General features: G+C 43.9%; 1 protein-coding gene across 4 annotated transcripts; it reads right to left on the bottom strand.

Annotated features, from left to right (window-relative positions):
* Positions 1–1950: 1950 nt before the first annotated feature.
* On the bottom strand, positions 1951–16297 carry rfx5 (regulatory factor X, 5). 4 transcript variants are annotated; one of them, XM_047150522.2, is made up of 10 exons: positions 14822–16297; positions 12822–12953; positions 6332–6365; positions 6146–6228; positions 5906–6022; positions 5688–5804; positions 5483–5561; positions 5191–5389; positions 5003–5097; positions 1951–4790 (listed from the first exon to the last, which is right to left on the bottom strand). In XM_047150522.2, the coding sequence occupies exons 2-10, from the start codon at positions 12908–12910 to the stop codon at positions 3939–3941; spliced, it is 1665 nt and encodes a 554-aa protein (XP_047006478.1). In that variant the 5' UTR covers positions 12911–12953; positions 14822–16297; the 3' UTR covers positions 1951–3938. The 4 variants fall into 4 exon arrangements, with proteins under 4 accessions (XP_047006478.1, XP_017310408.1, XP_017310407.1 ...); XM_017454919.3 differs by having other exon boundaries at positions 5906–6025; positions 14822–16295; XM_017454918.3 differs by lacking the exons at positions 12822–12953; positions 14822–16297 and adding an exon at positions 9443–10906.
* Between the last annotated feature and the right edge of the window lie 1075 nt (positions 16298–17372).

Raw genomic sequence — 17372 nt, 5'->3', positions numbered from 1 at the left:
ACATTAACACTTACTGCTTTATTTCCTTTTTATGTGTTCAGTGTACGGATCTTTAGTTTACAGCGTGAACTCGAGTGCACTCGATCGCTGCTGTACGTCAGCTCCAAGGTTCCTGGTTCCATCCTGAGCTCAGGCTGCTGTCTGGGGTGTTCCTGGGGGAGGATACTGGGAGAAAAATCCAGAGGATAACCAAGGAGCAGAGCTGGGGGTGGAGTTAAAGCTCACAAGAGGCAGGGTTAGGGGTGGAGTTAAGGCTCAGACCAGGCAGGGTTAGAGGTGGAGTTAAGGCTCAGAAGACGCAGGGTTAGGGGTGGAGTTAAGGCTCAGAAGACGCAGGGTTAGGGGTGGAGTTAAGGCTCAGACCAGGCAGGGTTATGGGTGGAGTTAAGGCTCAGAAGATGCAGGGTTAGGGGTGGAGTTAAGGCTCAGACCAGGCAGGGTTAGAGGTGGAGTTAAGGCTCAGAAGATGCAGGGTTAGGGGTGGAGTTAAGGCTCAGAAGATGCAGGGTTAGGGGTGGAGTTAAGGCTCAGAAGACGCAGGGTTAGGGGTGGAGTTAAGGCTCAGACCAGGCAGGGTTATGGGTGGGGTTAGAGGGTGGAGCCGGAGAGGGTGGTGTGGGATTTGTACTTTGGATTTAGTTTGATGAATATGAGGACAGTCACATGACCTGTTTCAAATCTGTCATTGTCTTTGTCCATAAATGTATTTTTTAATGTATGAGGAGAAACTGAGATGAGATGACCGTTAAAGTCAATTCGATTTTTATTGTCAGAACATTCAAGTAAATATTCCGCGTACCGGCGTGTCATCACGTGCTCGGTGTTGAACTTTTACTGAACAGGCATCGTATTCACACCAGAACGCACGACTTCACATGTCGCACTCGATTCTTTCATTTTAAAGGAGGAGGGGCTAAAGGCTTGGTTTTATTATAATTACCGGATCTTAAATGACTATTTTAAAAATTATTTTTACAGTCGGGCCGCCGCTCTGTTCATCACACCTAATGACAAAACTTTCAAATTCACACGCGAGGAACAGAACTCGCGTTCGCTTTGTCCCAGTTTATTATTCACTGACTTCTCTTCATGTAATGAAGTGCGAATCATTAACATGGGTGTTTAAATAGTGTAAAGATGCGTGAGGTCACACACAAAGAAACCTGATCATCAATTTAACAATTATATAACAATAATAATAATAACAATAATAATAATAATATGAAATAATCCGGTGTGGGTTCACTCGTAAGCCTGGGAGGTACAACAGTGTCCTTTACATCAATCACTTCACATCCAGATTTATATCCTTTAAAATAATGTATTTAATGTCATTGGAATGATGAATGTATATGATTAAACAGATTTAATAAGTATGAATCTGCTTTATAATTAAATACAGGTTGTTGCAGTAGGGTAGAATATAAGTGCAATGGACTAAACAAACAAACAAACAAACAAACAGATCATCTTCTACAGCGCAGGACTAAACAACTAAAGAATAAAACAAAAGTGAAAAATATCAGTTTCCACGCCACATAACACTCTACTGTGAAATAATGTACACGCTCTTTTATATCCGACATGTTTATATTAATAAATCATATGCTTTGTTTTTTCCCCAGAGGAAAAAAAGGTCATTAAACAGAGGGTTTGATCTAAAGTTTGATCTAAAGTTTGATCTAAAGCCTCAATCTTTTAACGAATAAGAGCGAGATCTTGAACGATGTGAAGTATTAATTATATTTATTACCAGCGTGTGGACGTCTGAGAGCGAGGTCAATAAAACAATAACAAAAATAATAATAATAAATGACTGTCTCTGAGCACTGAGTGCCTGGGTGGTTTTGTTAAAAATAAATAAAGGAAACTAATAAAGGTCAGAGGTCAGAGTAATTAGAGCAGATGTAAGAAACCCACGCTGGAAATAATGTGGAGATGAACACAGTGTTGGTTCAGGCTGCTGCCCAGTTAGAATAATTTAATAAGAATCTTACACCAGATGGTTAAACAGTTAAACAGTTAGCATAGCTGCCTGTCACTACATCACTGCAATCTTCTTTTGGCACAAACATGGGCTTCCTGAAGCGTCCGGCGAGGGCCGTGACCCCGGGACGAGACACGAGAAACAACAGCAGACAAAACATTACTAATGTGAGGGAAGAGGGCGGGGCTTTCGGGGGAGGGCGGGGCGGGGCTATCTGGGGAGGGCGGGGCAGGGACGTGACGGTTAATATCGATGGTTCCAGACTCGACTCGTCTGTCGTGTTTATCGGGCTGAAGGTGAGTTTCACAGGAAAACTATTTACACACGAAGTGCTACAGTCCCATCACATCTCACACTCCTGTAAAATATTCAAATAAAAACGCTCAGTAACTTTACATCATCTCTGTGTGTGTGTGTGTGTGTGTGTGTGTGTGTGTGTGTGTGAGTGTGTGTGTGTGCGCTTCTTCTGTAAATCGTCACTGCAGTTTAATGTTAGATGAAGACACAGAGGCGATGTAAACAAACCCGTAATAGTACTGGACATCACCTACCTACACGACTAACACACACACACACACACACACACGCAGAGCGACGGTCAGGGTGCCACCAGGCCCCGCGTCGTCCTGTCCAGTCTGGATGACTGTGTGATAAAAGTGCGTTAAAGCTACAGTTGGGCGGATTGGAACCGAGGTGAAATGCTGAGAGGTGTTTGGTGTTCGTACCGAAGTAGTAGCGATGATGCTAACGGAGCTAGCAGGTGAAAACGGAAGCGTACGGCCAGCGCTGTAGCACCGTGTCGTCTCCTCGCTCAGCTCTGTGGAGTCGTGGAGCATCTCCAACACGTTTCCACACGTGTCTCTGACGCAGTCGTCTTTGAACATCAGAGGCGCCGACACTGCTCACGCCACAATCCCAGCAGTCGGAGAGAGAGAGAGAGAAAAAACTGGCTCTGACCAAATCGCCCACGGCCCCGCCCACGGCCCCGCCCAGATCCCCGAGTTCTACCAGATTAGAGATGTTACGGGGTGACGTTCTCACACGTTGTGTAAAAATATCTCGGTGTTAACTGAAAGTCGAATACAAACGTCTCGTTTTGAAACGTATTATAGGTGCTTAATGTAGGGGGCGTGGCCACCTGATCATTAGTAGGTCACATGATCGATCATGACATGCGCTATAGTGTGTATCTGTGCTAGGAACTCGGTAACGTCCCTAAACCACGCCCCCTTTATTTCGTTATTTTGCGTTTGAAACTTTTTAGTTTCGGTTACGAGACAAAAGCGCGCGCGCTTCCTGCAGCGGCGTGTTTATACTTTTCCCGCAGGATATACAACGCGACCTTTAGCGACATGTTTACCAACATCACCCGGAGTTATTCCTACTGCTCGGTTCATGAAGAGGAATCACGCCGTAATCTTTCCGGATGTGTGACCAAACAAGAGGAAATGGATCGGACTGGTATTTTGAGAAAGTTAACACACCCTGACCTGCCGTGACACCATAACAACCCTCGCCGTGATGAAGTCAGCGTGACGTGAAGCTCTCGCGTGTTTCTCACACCCAGGCACGCGGCGTCCTTTCCCCTTCTGTGAACTAGTTTGTATTCATGTTTGTGCCCGGTGCTTTAGTTGAAAAAAACAAACAAACAAACCAAAAACATAAAAGGCATAGCTATCAAGTGTCTCCCATATCACCATAGCAACAGATAAAAAATGTCAGTGCTAGGGTTAAATCTGTAAGTTTTGGCACCTCTGAAAGAAGGTTTGGTTTTGGCTCGTTGCACTGCTGCGTGTTCTCGTTAATCGACTGCAGTTCACGAGATTATTAGGAAACAGAGGAAGTAAAAACGCCTGAAGATTCGGAGACACGACTGCAATCTGAACTGAACACTCTGACATGTTAGTCACTGACAATACACACACACACACGCACACACACACGCACACGGCTAAGGGACCTCCCCCTCCCCCGGGCTGGTCTCGGGCACGCAGACCGAGTCGTCTGCAGCGATTATGTGGTCGATGGGCGTGAGCGTGATCTCCACTACGCCCCTGTCCTCGTGTACGGTAGGAGGGGGGAGGTGTGCGGTGGAGACGTACTGATTTAGGGGACGGTTTTCCCGCGACACGGGGGCACGCTGGATCACCATGGCCCGGCCCGGTTCCTGCAGGAGCACGACGGGCCGCGACTCGTGTTCCTCGGCTTTACACTGCAGCACCGTCTCCGTCACCTGCGAGGACGAGGACAAGGACGAGGAGGACGCCGACAGCGCTTTCTGGATCACCCCTCTGTTCAGCACCACCGGATTCAGATTGAGATTCGAATTCAGGTTCACGGTCTGATTCGGACCGAGGTTCTGAGCCGCCGCCGCTTCCTCTGGTCTCTGCTTCCTGGGTCGGCCGCGTTTGCGTTTCAGAGGCGGGCCCGCGGCCACGGCGGACGAATCGGACGCCCGTTTGGATGCCGTCGTCACCGCCGTCGCTGTGGAAACGGTCACCGAAGGAGGCAGGATCATGAGAGGGAGGGCGGAGCCGCGTTGCTGGGGCGAGAGCGTCGCGACGGTGATGGGCAGAGTGACTTGGACGCCGCTGGAATCGTTCGGCGTGAAGGCAGGCGCGGGGGCGTGAACAGAGACGAGAGATTTTTCCGGAATCGAGCCACGTGGGCGGAGCTGAGGAAGTTTCTTGACCAGAGCTTCCACCTGCATCTCGCGTCCTCCGTAACGCAAAACCTCAGGAGCTTTAGCTGATTTGTCGTTAGGAAGATGTTTCACACACACAGCCGGCTCGCTTTCATCTTTCTGTTAAAATAAACAGAAATACAGTACATCCCGAGCGTCTTATTCCTCTTATACCACAGCAATTTACCAGCCATTAAAAAATAAACAACGTCGTACGTTTTAATCCATTTACAGCTACGTTTAACGTCTGTCGTCACTCACATTATAGCGGATATAAACAGTCACGCCCCTCACCTTCCTCCGGGATGAAGTATAATCTGTATTTATAATACCTTAGCATCCTGACCGGCGCCTTCTTCCTCCGCTGTGCTCCCTCTGCTCGTCGTCGGGTTCTTTTTAATCACTTTGTGTGGTTTCGCAGGGCCCCCTGGTAAGAGAACACCGCATCACACGTTTCGGTCATCGCCAGGTCCGGGTTCATAGACAAAACGAGAAATGGAGATTGGGTAAAGGTTTGTACCGGCGAGCGAGGCGGAGGTGACGAGCTCGGCCTGGCTGCAGCGCGGGTTTACGATGTGCTCCTGCACTAAGAAGCGAGCGACCTCCACCACCGTGTCGAACGAGCGCTTCAGGATCTTCTGAGCCCAGTCGCAGATCAGCTCGCACGCCGCTTCCGTCACTTCCTGTTTGTACGTTTGCACCAGCTCGGTCAGCTCGGACTGCGGGGGAATTGCAGGGGTCGCGGGTGAACAGCCGAAACGAGAACACGGGGTGTAGTGAGTGAGAGTGTGAGTGTGAGCGGAGTTTCATACCGGATCGTTCTTCAGGTCCAGGTTGGGTAACAGCGGCATGTTTAACACCGTCTTCCTGCGGATCCCGCTGTAGCAGTACGTAACGCCAGCCGACGCGGTCAAGGAACAATAACACAAAGACAGGTAAGCTAATGATACTCTTACAGCAGCAGCATGGGAAGGAATTTTCGGCGGTGTGTGAGTGACAGGTTGCGGTAAAGGATATTTGGACTGCCCCCTGCCTCCCAGCCTGCGAGCCTTGATGTTGGGGAAGATGTCTCTGATGATCTTGCCGAAGTTGGCCGCACTCAGAGGCCTCTGCTGCAGGTTTTCACAGTGTTTCCTGCAGAGTGGTACATTTTATTATTATTATTATTATTTATAAAATAAAACAGAGGCTGGTTCTGAACAGATGCTCAAATCTGCTATAACGTAATATCTCACCGGTACGTCTCGTAAACGTCTTGTTTGGGCAGGCAGGTGTCGGCGTGCTCCTCCAGGTGAGCGCGAATCCAGTTGCAGGTGTGGAGCTGGTCGGCCATGTTCACCGCATTTGAGTCACTGCTATCGAACACACACACACACACACACACACACACACATGCGCGCGTTCATTTCTCATTCGTCTTTACACTGATACACATCATCACACTTCCACAGCAGGAACACGACGCTCGGCCGTACCTCTTCTCTCCCGCGCTCGGACCTGAGGGGAGCTGTAGGTAAAGGTAGAGTTTGTCGTTGTCTGTAAACTGCTGCACATCTCTCTGAGGAAAGACAGTGCACAGAGGAGAGACATGTTAGAAAATAAAACACCAGTGGACTGGGGATCGTTTACGCGACTGTCAGTTATCCTGATCGGATGCTTACCAAAATGGTATCCACTTTACTCTGCACGGTCTTACTGTGGGGAGAAAAACAAAACAAAACAAGGTCAAACCATATTCATACAATACCAAACTTCAGCGTCTATTACAAATCCAGCAATGTTTGAAAGAAAAACCCGCTGTAAACGTGATCAAGCTCACTGAGCAGGAAGGCTACGGTGACTCAAACAGCCACTCTTTACAAGCGTGCTGAGCAGAAAGGCCTCTCGGAACTCTGTTAAAGATTGCGGTCTAATGAATCTCAGTTTCCGCCGCAGGTTGCAGGGTCGGAATTTGGCGTTAAGAGCAGGTGTCCATGGATTCGACCTGCCTGCTGGTGGAGGTGGGGTGATGCTGTGGGGAATGTGTTCGAGGCACAAATCGGGCCTCTTAATACCAATCAAGCTTGAACTGAACGGCTAGCCGAGCATTATTGTTGAGCATCTGCTTCCCCGTCCCTACACGTACGTCCCTAATAAAGTGGCCATTGAGCGTATAGAAGTTTATAAGAACTTTAAAATAAATATAAAATGCTACTATAAACACTACAATAAAAGCATTATTGTTATAAAAAAGTGTGGCCGCATTTTCTGCTTGTAATTGAGGATACGGTTATTAGAAATTGGTGACTAGCAACTCCTTAGTAACGGTCTGAGGTACCACGGCAACCACCTAGCAACCCCCAAAGATATCCACCAATAAACCTGTTAATCCCTACGGACTCTGGAAGCCATTCCCAATGTTAGTTAAGAGGGTCACATTTACCCTGGAGATAACCCGACGTGTCTCTGCAGACGTCACACCTCAAGCCGCTGCATCACAACACCGCTCCGTTCTCTTTTACCTCTCTTCACCTCTAAACAGACCTTTAATCAGACCTTTAATCACCTCTAAACAGACCTTTAATCAGACCTTTAATCACCTCTAAACAGACCTTTAATTCCGTTCCATGAAACAATCTTCGTGAAGAAAACAGGGGTTCCCTGTTCCTAGAACGTGATGTGTGACCTGTGAGTGTGTGTTTGAGACGTGATACAGTGAACACACACACACACACACACACACACACACTCCTGTTCAACACTCAGGTAGAGAACATTGCTTCTGTACAGCAGCACTACTAATGTCAGCATTTACTCTCCGTGTAATAATGTGTGTGTGTGTGTGTGTGTGTGTGTGTGTGTGTGTGTGTGTGTGTGAGGATTACTGAGAGCTGGGGTGCATATTGTACTGGAGAGAGAAAGACCAGGGTCATAAATAGTCATAAAAAGGCTTACTCATGAAGATTAAGACATACCATAGTAACCAACCAGTAACCACCTCAGATACCATAGATACCACCTAATAGAAACCATGAGTAACCACCGAGTAACCCCTTAGTAACTGCCTCAGATACCATAGCAACCACCTAGTAACCCTCTAGTAACTACTTCTGATACAATAGCTACCCTCTAGTAACCGCCTCAAATGCCACTGCAACCACACAGTAAGTGCCTGAGTAACTACAGCAACCACCTAACTACCCCCTAGTAACCACCTGATACAACAATAATAATAATAACAATAATAATGATGATGATGATGATGATGATATGATCATTATGATTATGAATAAATAAGTAAATAAATAAATGTGGACGGCGAGTGAGGAGGATACTCTTGAGAGAAACACTACAGAGATACACCTCCAACCACTGAGCCACACCTTTTCTCTCCAACATCAGCACAGCTTGAGCAGCTCCTGCAGATGTTTTAATTCTGCTGTTCTAATAAAGAACACTGGGTCCCCTGTTCCTAGAACATCACGTGTAACCCGTGAGTGTGTGTTTGAGATGTTACAGTGGGCGAGGCTCATCACGTATCTTACACACACCCCGCTGATGTCAGGTCGAGAACAGTGCTCCTGTACAGCAGTGCTGCTAACATCAGCGTTAATCTCTGTTTATTAATCAGAGTGTTGCGTGTGTATGTGTGTGTGTGTGTGTGTGTGTGTGTGTGTGTGTGTGAGAGAGAGAGAGAGAGAGATGATTACTGTGAGAGCTGCAGAGCTCACTGCACTGGGGAGAGAAAGACCAGGGTCACATCAGATAGTAACTTAATTAGACTTACTCACAAAGAGTAATACACACCATAGCAACTACCTAGTAACCATCTAGTAACCACTTCAGTTACCACAGTAATCACAGTGTAACTGTCTCCGATACCATAGCAACACCTAGTCACTGCAACAGACACCACAGAAACCTCCAAGTAACCACCTACTTACCGCCACAGATACCATAACAACCACCTAGTAACTTCCTCAGATACCACAGCAACCACCTAGTAACCACCTAGTAACTGCTTCATATACCATAGCAACCACCTAGTAACTTCCTCAGATACCACAGCAACCACCTAGTAACTTCCTCAGATACCACAGCAACCACCTAGTAACCACCTAGTAACTGCTTCATATACCATAGCAACCACCTAGTAACTTCCTCAGATACCACAGCAACCACCTAGTAACCACCTAGTAACTGCTTCATATACCATAGCAACCACCTAGTAACCACTTAGTAACCACTTAGTAACTTCCTCAGATACCATGGCAACCACCTAGTAACTGCTTCATATATCATAGCAACCACATAGTAACCACTTAGTAACTTCCTCAGACACCATGGCAACCACCTGGTAACCCCTTGGTAACTACCTGAGATATCATTGAAAACATTTCGTAAGTGAGAGTACCATAGCAACCAGCCAATAAACGCCTAGGTATCTATGAAATATAAACCACATAGTAACCATAAGAAAAGCCATAGCAGCTACCTAGTAACTGCCTGAGATACCATGGAAAACACTTAGCAACCACCTGAGATACCACAGCAACCACCTAGCAACTGACTCAGATAACATTGCAACCACACAGTGACCTCCTGAGATCTAAACTATAGAAACCACCTAGCAACCCGTAGTAACCGAGTGGTATACTACAGCAACCCCCCGCAACCCCCGGTGCGTTTCCTGAGACCCGGTATCAGTGGAGTTGCAGTAGAGGAGATGAATGCAGTCTAGAGTCTGTGAGCTGGACAGAGACGCTCTGAGTGAGAGAACCTCAGCTACTCACTCCTCGGTTCCAGGGTCCCGCAGATGTGTGTCAGAGTGGAGAGAAGCCTCCATTTTCACTGCGTGTAGATAAACATCTCCTCCTCCGGGTGGATTCAGTACATCCACTTCAGCGGGGTAAATAAAAGAGTGTTTAAAGCCAGCGTTCAGCAGCTGCTTCCGCGCGCATGCGGTTTCAGCGCGTTTCTTCTGCACAGAGAACGCGAAATCCCGGAAGGAGACTTTTCTCCCCTTCACTCGGACCCTCTCTTTGTCTCTGGCAGCCTCCAGAACCGCACGCTTGTCCCTGTAGTTGCGAAATCGAACCAGAACCGCTCGCGGCTGAGCGCGCTTCTGAGCTCCCGTGCGACGCGCACGCTGCAGCTCTACCCGCTTGTTTCCGTCGCGCATGCCGAGTACATCCGGTACCCAAGTCTCAAAAAACTTTACCGGGTCCGGTCCTTCCGTGCCCTCTCTCAGCCCCACTATCAGGATGTCCTTGGAGAACAGCTTTGCGTTCTCCAGGTCGTCCAGGCGGTCCAGAGTTCTCTCCAGCGCGCCCTCGAGCTCGGCCACGCGCGCGGCGGTGCTCCTGCTGTGCTCCTCGAGCTCAGACACGCGCTGCTTTTCGTCGCCAACTCTGCGGATCACCAGGTCCGTTTTGCTGGATATTTCCTCAAGCGGCTCGTGAAGTTTCTGGACCTTCTCGATGATTCTGTCCACAACATCTTCACGTCTCTTCTTCTCGCCATCTTGCTGAAACTCTGCAGATCTTTCAGCCGGGAGAGTTACTCTTCCGGTTTGATTCAGTTTCTTGTGCATTTACCGTTTCTTTTTGTTTTCTTTTTTGTTGTTGCGTCGGTTCAGCTGCAGGTGAAGGGCACGTTTAAACCAAAATAAAGAGAATTCAGACGGAGAACGAAACAGCGCGTGCACAAACACAACCCCCTCGGTACCCACGAGCTCGGGGGCGGGGCTACACCACATCAAGCTTATAATTGCCTTAAGCTTATTTTAAACGTTTATTTTTAAAATGTATTATTATTTACATAAATCAATCACTCAATATAATGCTTTCTAATTTAATCCTTAGGTTTTTATTTATTATTGTTGTTATAATCATCAAACACTTCTATACACTGACAAGAAAGTGGTGGAAATGATACAAATCATTTTTATATCTTTGTTTTTATGTGTAAAAATACAAAACTAGAAATAAACCACTTTCTTTGGTGTGATTAGGGTTGCCATGGTGTTGCTAGGTATTTTTTATTTTATCCAGTGTGGTTGCCATGGTGTTGCTAAGTGGTTTTTATTTTATCCAGTGTGGTTGCCATGGTGTTGCTAGGTGGTTTTTATTTTATCCAGTGTGGTTACTAGGCTGTTGCTAGGTGGTTTTTATTTTATCCAGTGTGGTTGCCATGGTGTTGCTAAGTGGTTTTTATTTTATCCAGTGTGGTTGCCATGGTGTTGCTAGGTGGTTTTTATTTTATCCAGTCTGGTTACTAGGCTGTTGCTAGGCAGCTGCTGTGGTATCTCAGTTGGTTGCTAGGTCTTTGCTGACATCTGATACATGTTAGAGGAATGTACCAGTTTTTATTGGTAATAGTTTTTAGAAGACGTAACAAACACTTATTTTTCACTTTAAACACAGATATCTTGTGACTGGTTGAACCGCGTAGAGGCAGGAAAGAAACTCGTGATGTCTGATTATTTGTGTGTAGAAACCGGTGGATAAATGTAGGAAGACATTAATTTAAAAAAAAAAAATTAAACTTAAAACAAAAAGTCTGACATTCGGTGAACAGCACTATGGGAAACGTGTATACAGTGACAGCGATACATTAAACACCACAACTGATCACTGGCGTATACCTGTCGTTATAAGTAACAGGTGAAATCTTATAAGATAGATGTTTCTAGGTGGTTGCTATGGTGTTCCAGCTGATTTCTAGGCAGATGATATATTATCCCAGGTTGCTGCTGAGCTATATTCCAGGTAAGGGATGTAATCAAACGCTCCATTTCCAGTATAAACACATGTGGATGAAAAGCAAGTGATTATTTTTATTTTTTCATTTTCAACCACAGCAACCGATCACTGATATCTGATTACAATATATCTGATTATTGGGGAAGAAAAATAAGTATACAGACTCTTGAGTTTTGAACAGTATATGTCCGGTGCACATATATCCAAACACATATTATATTTACTGAGATAATGGTTTTTATGTGGTTGGATCCTTGATCACTTTAAACATTTACGGATTTCATACTGTTTCTACTGTTGAAGAACTTTATGGTGTCATTTATGAATAACAGTAACGATGGGGAAATGTCTGTAACAGAAATATAACACAGTAAAAAACAGTATGAAATCTGTAAATATTTTATTCGTTATATATAGCTCTTTAATATCGGTCTATATAAACATGAACCCCAGGACTGTTGGACTGAAAACTAAATTAACCTACTCTTTCCAATCCCATGATTGTCTGCCACCACATAATGAACAGTAATTACTGAAAAATGTTGGTCTCTGACACTCGCACAGTACTGTACACAGTTTGGGCAGCTCTCACACCAAATTACATGTTTTGGGTTTTTTCCTTTTTAAGTGAAAAGAAGTTGCAAGTGTTAATGGATGCTGTCTTTATATTCTATGAACTTAAAAAATAGAAACGGTACTTAGTATAACCCACTCGGACAGATATATATATATCCACCTCCATGCTTAACAGCTGGTGAGGTGGGCTTTTCTTCTCTTTTTTTCTTTCTCCAAACATACCTTTGGTGATTGTGGTCAAAGAGTACAGTGTATACTTCATCAGTCCACAGCACATGTCTAAAAATGCCTCTGGCTTATCTACATATTGCTGTCATGACTTTCCTTCTGATGACTCTTCCATGCAGATCATGTGTGTGCAAATAATGCTGCACAGTAGAACACTGCATCACCACAGATCTGACCTTGATGTCCACAGTTCGCCTTAAATTAAAAATCGTGAGCTCTGATGTCTGTTAATAGCCTTCCTCTGCTTTGTTGGGGTTGTTTAGCTTTGTTTCCAGATTCTCAGTCAGCTGCTTAGAGGAGCCCATTGTTGAGGAATTGATATTCCTAATGACCTAATGAGTAACGAGTGCTAATGAGGCTATTAGGGGTCAACAAGTTAAGACTTTACAACCGGAAGGGTGTCCAAACTTTTGCACATAATTTTTTTTTTCTTCAGTTATTTTAAATTCATCAGGTATATACCAACCGTGCACTCAACAACTTTTCAAACATTGGAGAATTTTTTTTTAACACGTTGTACCAGTGATTGTGTGTTAAATTCTTTGGCCAGGGTGCCCAAACTTTTGCACACAACTATACATAACAGTGATCGTTGAAATCTTACGAGATGTTCGGCTTGAGCTTCTGGAGCATGCCGGGCTTGGCGTCGCCGTCTGCAGACGAGCCTTCTGCCTTTATCGGGTCTTCCATCATGGCTCAACCACGTCAGGGTAACAAACCGCATTCAGGACATCCTCTGGGATTAACAAGACTTATATTACACATATAATAATAACATCTTTAATAACATGATAATAACAAGGTAGTGACAGAAATCCGGGTTGTTTTCTTCCACAGCTCTGATATTTTGGACCGTGTCACATAAATGACAGAATCGTTCATGCTAAACCAATCTGGATTACATTAACAGCATTTTAACTATTTAAAATTATTTCCTTTAGTATCATTTTAAAGCCTTTTAAAAAAAAATGATAGTATTTTGTATATACATAAACAATTTGTATGTGGTTCTGTCACTAAAGACTTCTTTATTCTATATGAAATAATTTACACCACACTGCTGCTGAGTTCTGGACTGTGATTGGTCAGGAGGTGGTGATTAATTCTCTATAACGGCGGCTCTGACTGTAGCGCAGGTTTATATTAACACGCAAGTTCTGATACATTATGGGTTCTATAGTAACGGCTCGTTCACAGGGACGCGTACAGCGCACGCTCCACTGATAATAAACAGATTAAAATAATCACTGATACGGTGAAGTTTTCTGTAAGGAGGAATGTGTGTAAGGAAGGAGTCTCCAGTGTCAGCGCTGTGTAACAGTCAGAGGTAAAACTAACTGTAAGTTTTCAACATCTTCAGGACAGAGGAGTTTATCACGGTGGCATAAGAGGAATAAAACACCTGTGGACGTGCTGTTACAGGAAATGAATCAACGTTCAAAGCGGTAACGGTGACGCCGCTCCATCACACCACCCCGTCGTTCGTCGCTGATTATTTTTCTGTAACAGCGTTCCCCAGAGCGTTGACTTGTTTTCTACTCTGATCGAATTCTCTCCTGTTCCACTCTTCCTTCTTCATGTATCACGTTTTGATATGCAAATGACCATGACCGTTAAATAAAATATGCAAATTAGCACATGACGTCATCCTGTGATTTCTGCCGACTTCTTCCTGGCAACCGCATGGGAGCCGTGCAAAAGAAAAAAGGAGAACAGGAAAAAGAACGAACAAGTCAAAAGGAGGGGGAAATCGAGACGACTTTCAGTTAACTGACTGTAGAGGAACATTTACGGTTAGAGGTTTTCACCCATTCATAAATACACAGGCACACTGGAGTTACACACACACACACACACACACCGCGGAGATTACACACTCAGTGCCACAAAGCATAAGACAAACACAATATTAATACACAACATATTCATATACACGTCACGCGCTGTAAATGTCCGTGCCTTGTTTGTTATTACACAAAAACAACAACAACACACATTTACATTCATTAAAATCTCATCGGACAACAAATTTTAATCTCTTTTAAAGAAGAAGTAGCAAAATAAAAACAGTTCACAGCACACACACACACACACACATTGTGGCTCGGATTGTTTGTTTGTGGAGAAAGAGCACATAATTACGGAGTTATAACTTCGTTTCCGCTAGCTAACGTCATTAGGCCGAACGACGTGGCTAATTCGGACAGCTAGCTAAGTTAGTCGTGTGGACGGTTAGCTAGCTAGTTAGTTAGTGTGTTAGCCAGCTAGCTAGTCGTCTCCCCCTCGTCTCGTTAAGACAGACATCATATCGAGTGATTTCCTTCGATACACTTTAAAAGATTTCATCATAAGAAATCGTCATATTGCTAGCTTTATGTTGTTAGCTAGTCTGCTAATAATGTTTCATCTAGCTAAGGACCGACACCTCGGCTAGCCCATGCTAGCTAACGTTAGCTGAAGAACCATTTATTAAACCCAGCTTTTCCTGCCAGAATCTATCCCGATTTCGCCACCAGCTCGCGCGGTTACTTTAACCCTGTACACACTGTTCACCAAAACGCAAAATAGTGGCAAGGTTTATTTTTAAAACGAAAAAACAAGTACCTGAGTCAAATAAACAGCAAAAAATCCCTGCGCATTATTTTGTGATTGGACGACTGTTCTTATGTCTGCCTGACTACAAAGCAAAAGTCTCTGTGATTGGTCCGCTCGGCTCGTCTTCCCCGGATACAGACTGTACCCTGCGCTGTGGTTGGCTGATTCTTTTTATTTTTTAACCGACGTACTGTGTGTGGAGAGGTGGTTTCATTTTCTCTCTATAGCGTATTAATAACGCGGGCTGAGAGACATGAACACAGCAAACTCATAAATAGCCATGAATTTAGCTTTTATGTCTCATGTACACTCCAGTTTATATGTATTTAAAGAAGTATAAAGCACTTTTACATTTATTTTTACATGAAGTACACTCCTGTTAATCCCTAGACTTAGATAAATCTTTAGATATGTACAGTATACTGTATGTACTGAATTGGAGATCATTTCAAATCAGAGAACTCCTATATCTAGTCACAGACAATTTCTTCGGCTGGGTGTTATTTATACTTTAAAACTTTATACTTAAAAATCCTGCAGCTGCATCTCTAAAGAACCTCCACTCGTCTCCAACACTTGGGACAAAATCAGAAAACACATGCTCGTAAGGAGTGACTTACAGTATCTGTGTAATAAACAATTGTTTATTGATTATAATTATAATTAACACCGACTCTAAACGCACAGGTCATAAATGATCAGTTTTGTGCATTATCACAGGAGTTGTTTATTGTCCTTCCTGTCAGAGATGTCATCAGCTTTACATTGGAGAAACCAAGAGGAGATCTGAACGCTGATGATTTTGCCAAGCCGCTAGTATAGATTTCTCTTTTCCATTGGTGAGAAACGTCAGTGTCGATGGACATAACGTTAATAACATCTCTGTTTGCAATAAAGCGAGGAAACGTACGGAGAAAGAGTTCATCTTCACTCTTACAGCTCTGGAACCCAACGTCAACTTGAGATAACCGGTATTAAATCATCAATTTGAATATCAACTGGTGTAATAAAAGCACTTTCTTGTACAAATCTATATTACTCTAACCAGGAAAAACATCATTAGATTTCCGAATGACTTGGAAATAACTTTTACTGAGCACTCGGTGTTATCCAAAAGCCTGAACGTTACTGTGATTACTGACGCTAAAGATTTATTGACAGCATTTAGGGCTATATGCTCATTTTAAGCTCATGGAAAACCTTAATTTCCACTAAATAATTAAAGCACTGGATTATTTCCCCAACAGCTGCGAAAGAGAAATCAACAACATTCAAAATAAAATCCACCAAACGCCTCAATCTACACAAAGAAGAATACACAGCCCTGAAAGATCTCAGCAAAAGAAACATCACTGATATTCAGTACGATTTCAGTTCACTGTTATTTGTATAGAGCTTTTAACAGTGGACATTGTCCCAGAGCAACGGTACAGAAATATATCTCTCACCATCTTCAAAAAACAACTAAAGACCCACCTCTTCTGTGAACACCTAACAAACTCATAATAAAAAATAAATAAATAAATAAAAATAAAATAATAATGCACTTACACCTCTACTCTGCACTTTGCTTCTTCTGGAATTCAATTGATAGATCTCGTATAGTAGCACTTCTTGTATTGTTCTCTGCTTGATATCGCTTTGCTTGTATCTTTCTCATTTGTAAGTCGCTTTGGATAAAAGCGTCTGCTAAGTGAATAAATGTAAATGTAAATACACTCAGGATATAGATGTTAAATGTATGAATTTATCTCTAACGAGCAGCCAGAGGAGACGTGGTGAGGAAAAACTCCCTGAGACGATATGAGGAAGAAACCTCGAGAGGAACCGGACTCAGAAAGGAACCCGTCCTCATCTGGGTGACACCGGATAGTGCGATTATAAATAAATACACCCCTTCTATAAATGTGCTAACACTACATGCTCAAATAGTGCAGTTGTGTAAGCAGGAAATTCATTACAGTTTCTACAGGAAGTCTGTTTTGTTGAACTTCTCCACTGTTCACTGATGGAGACTCGAGTGCAGAACTGTATGACTGCATATCTAAAAGGGAGAGCCAGAAGGTAACACAGACATGAGGGCTCCCTGGGATATAAGGCGGCCAGACACTCCACCATCAACAAACCTGAGTATCCTGATATCAACCAACAGATAACTGTGAAGCAGTTTGGAGGATTTTGTAGATTAGGAAGTAACAGATGCTGTTATTAAATCACGAAGCATAATCAAGTGTCAGGACAGAAATGACACATGACTCATTTTTGACCATGTTAGTATCCTGTAATTGATTTGTGACCAAATTTGTTCAGAATCTGGGGTAGGCTTGCTGTGAATGATGAGGATGTAGAGAAAGAATATTTTAAGTATCAGAATTATTGGTAAATCAGTTTAAAAATCTGAAGAATTTTTGTAAACACACTAGCTGTCTGTCCTTTTTGATAATAATATATTTATAATGGCTCAATGTAAATAGATTTATAATTCATTTCAATTCGCTGTCTTTTACATCGACGCATCGATCCCAATCATCCGATCGTTTCACCCCAAGTGTCGACCCAT

This window comes from Ictalurus punctatus, chromosome 24 (genome assembly GCF_001660625.3).
Source record: "Ictalurus punctatus breed USDA103 chromosome 24, Coco_2.0, whole genome shotgun sequence".
In the NCBI taxonomy this organism is placed as follows: Eukaryota; Metazoa; Chordata; class Actinopteri; order Siluriformes; family Ictaluridae; genus Ictalurus; species Ictalurus punctatus.
Note: the sequence above shows the minus strand (reverse complement) of the source record. Positions and strands in the feature narration are given on the sequence as shown.

Coding starts and splice junctions, on each gene's coding strand:
- rfx5 (XM_017454917.3), bottom strand. CDS start 10,242: ATGCACAAGAAACTGAATCAAACCGGAAGAGTAACTCTCCCGGCTGAA. Junction 6,366..9,442: donor CGGGACCCTGGAACCGAGGA/GTGAGTAGCTGA, acceptor TTCTCCCCACAG/TAAGACCGTGCAGAGTAAAG. Junction 4,791..5,002: donor GCGCCGGTCAGGATGCTAAG/GTATTATAAATA, acceptor TTATTTTAACAG/AAAGATGAAAGCGAGCCGGC.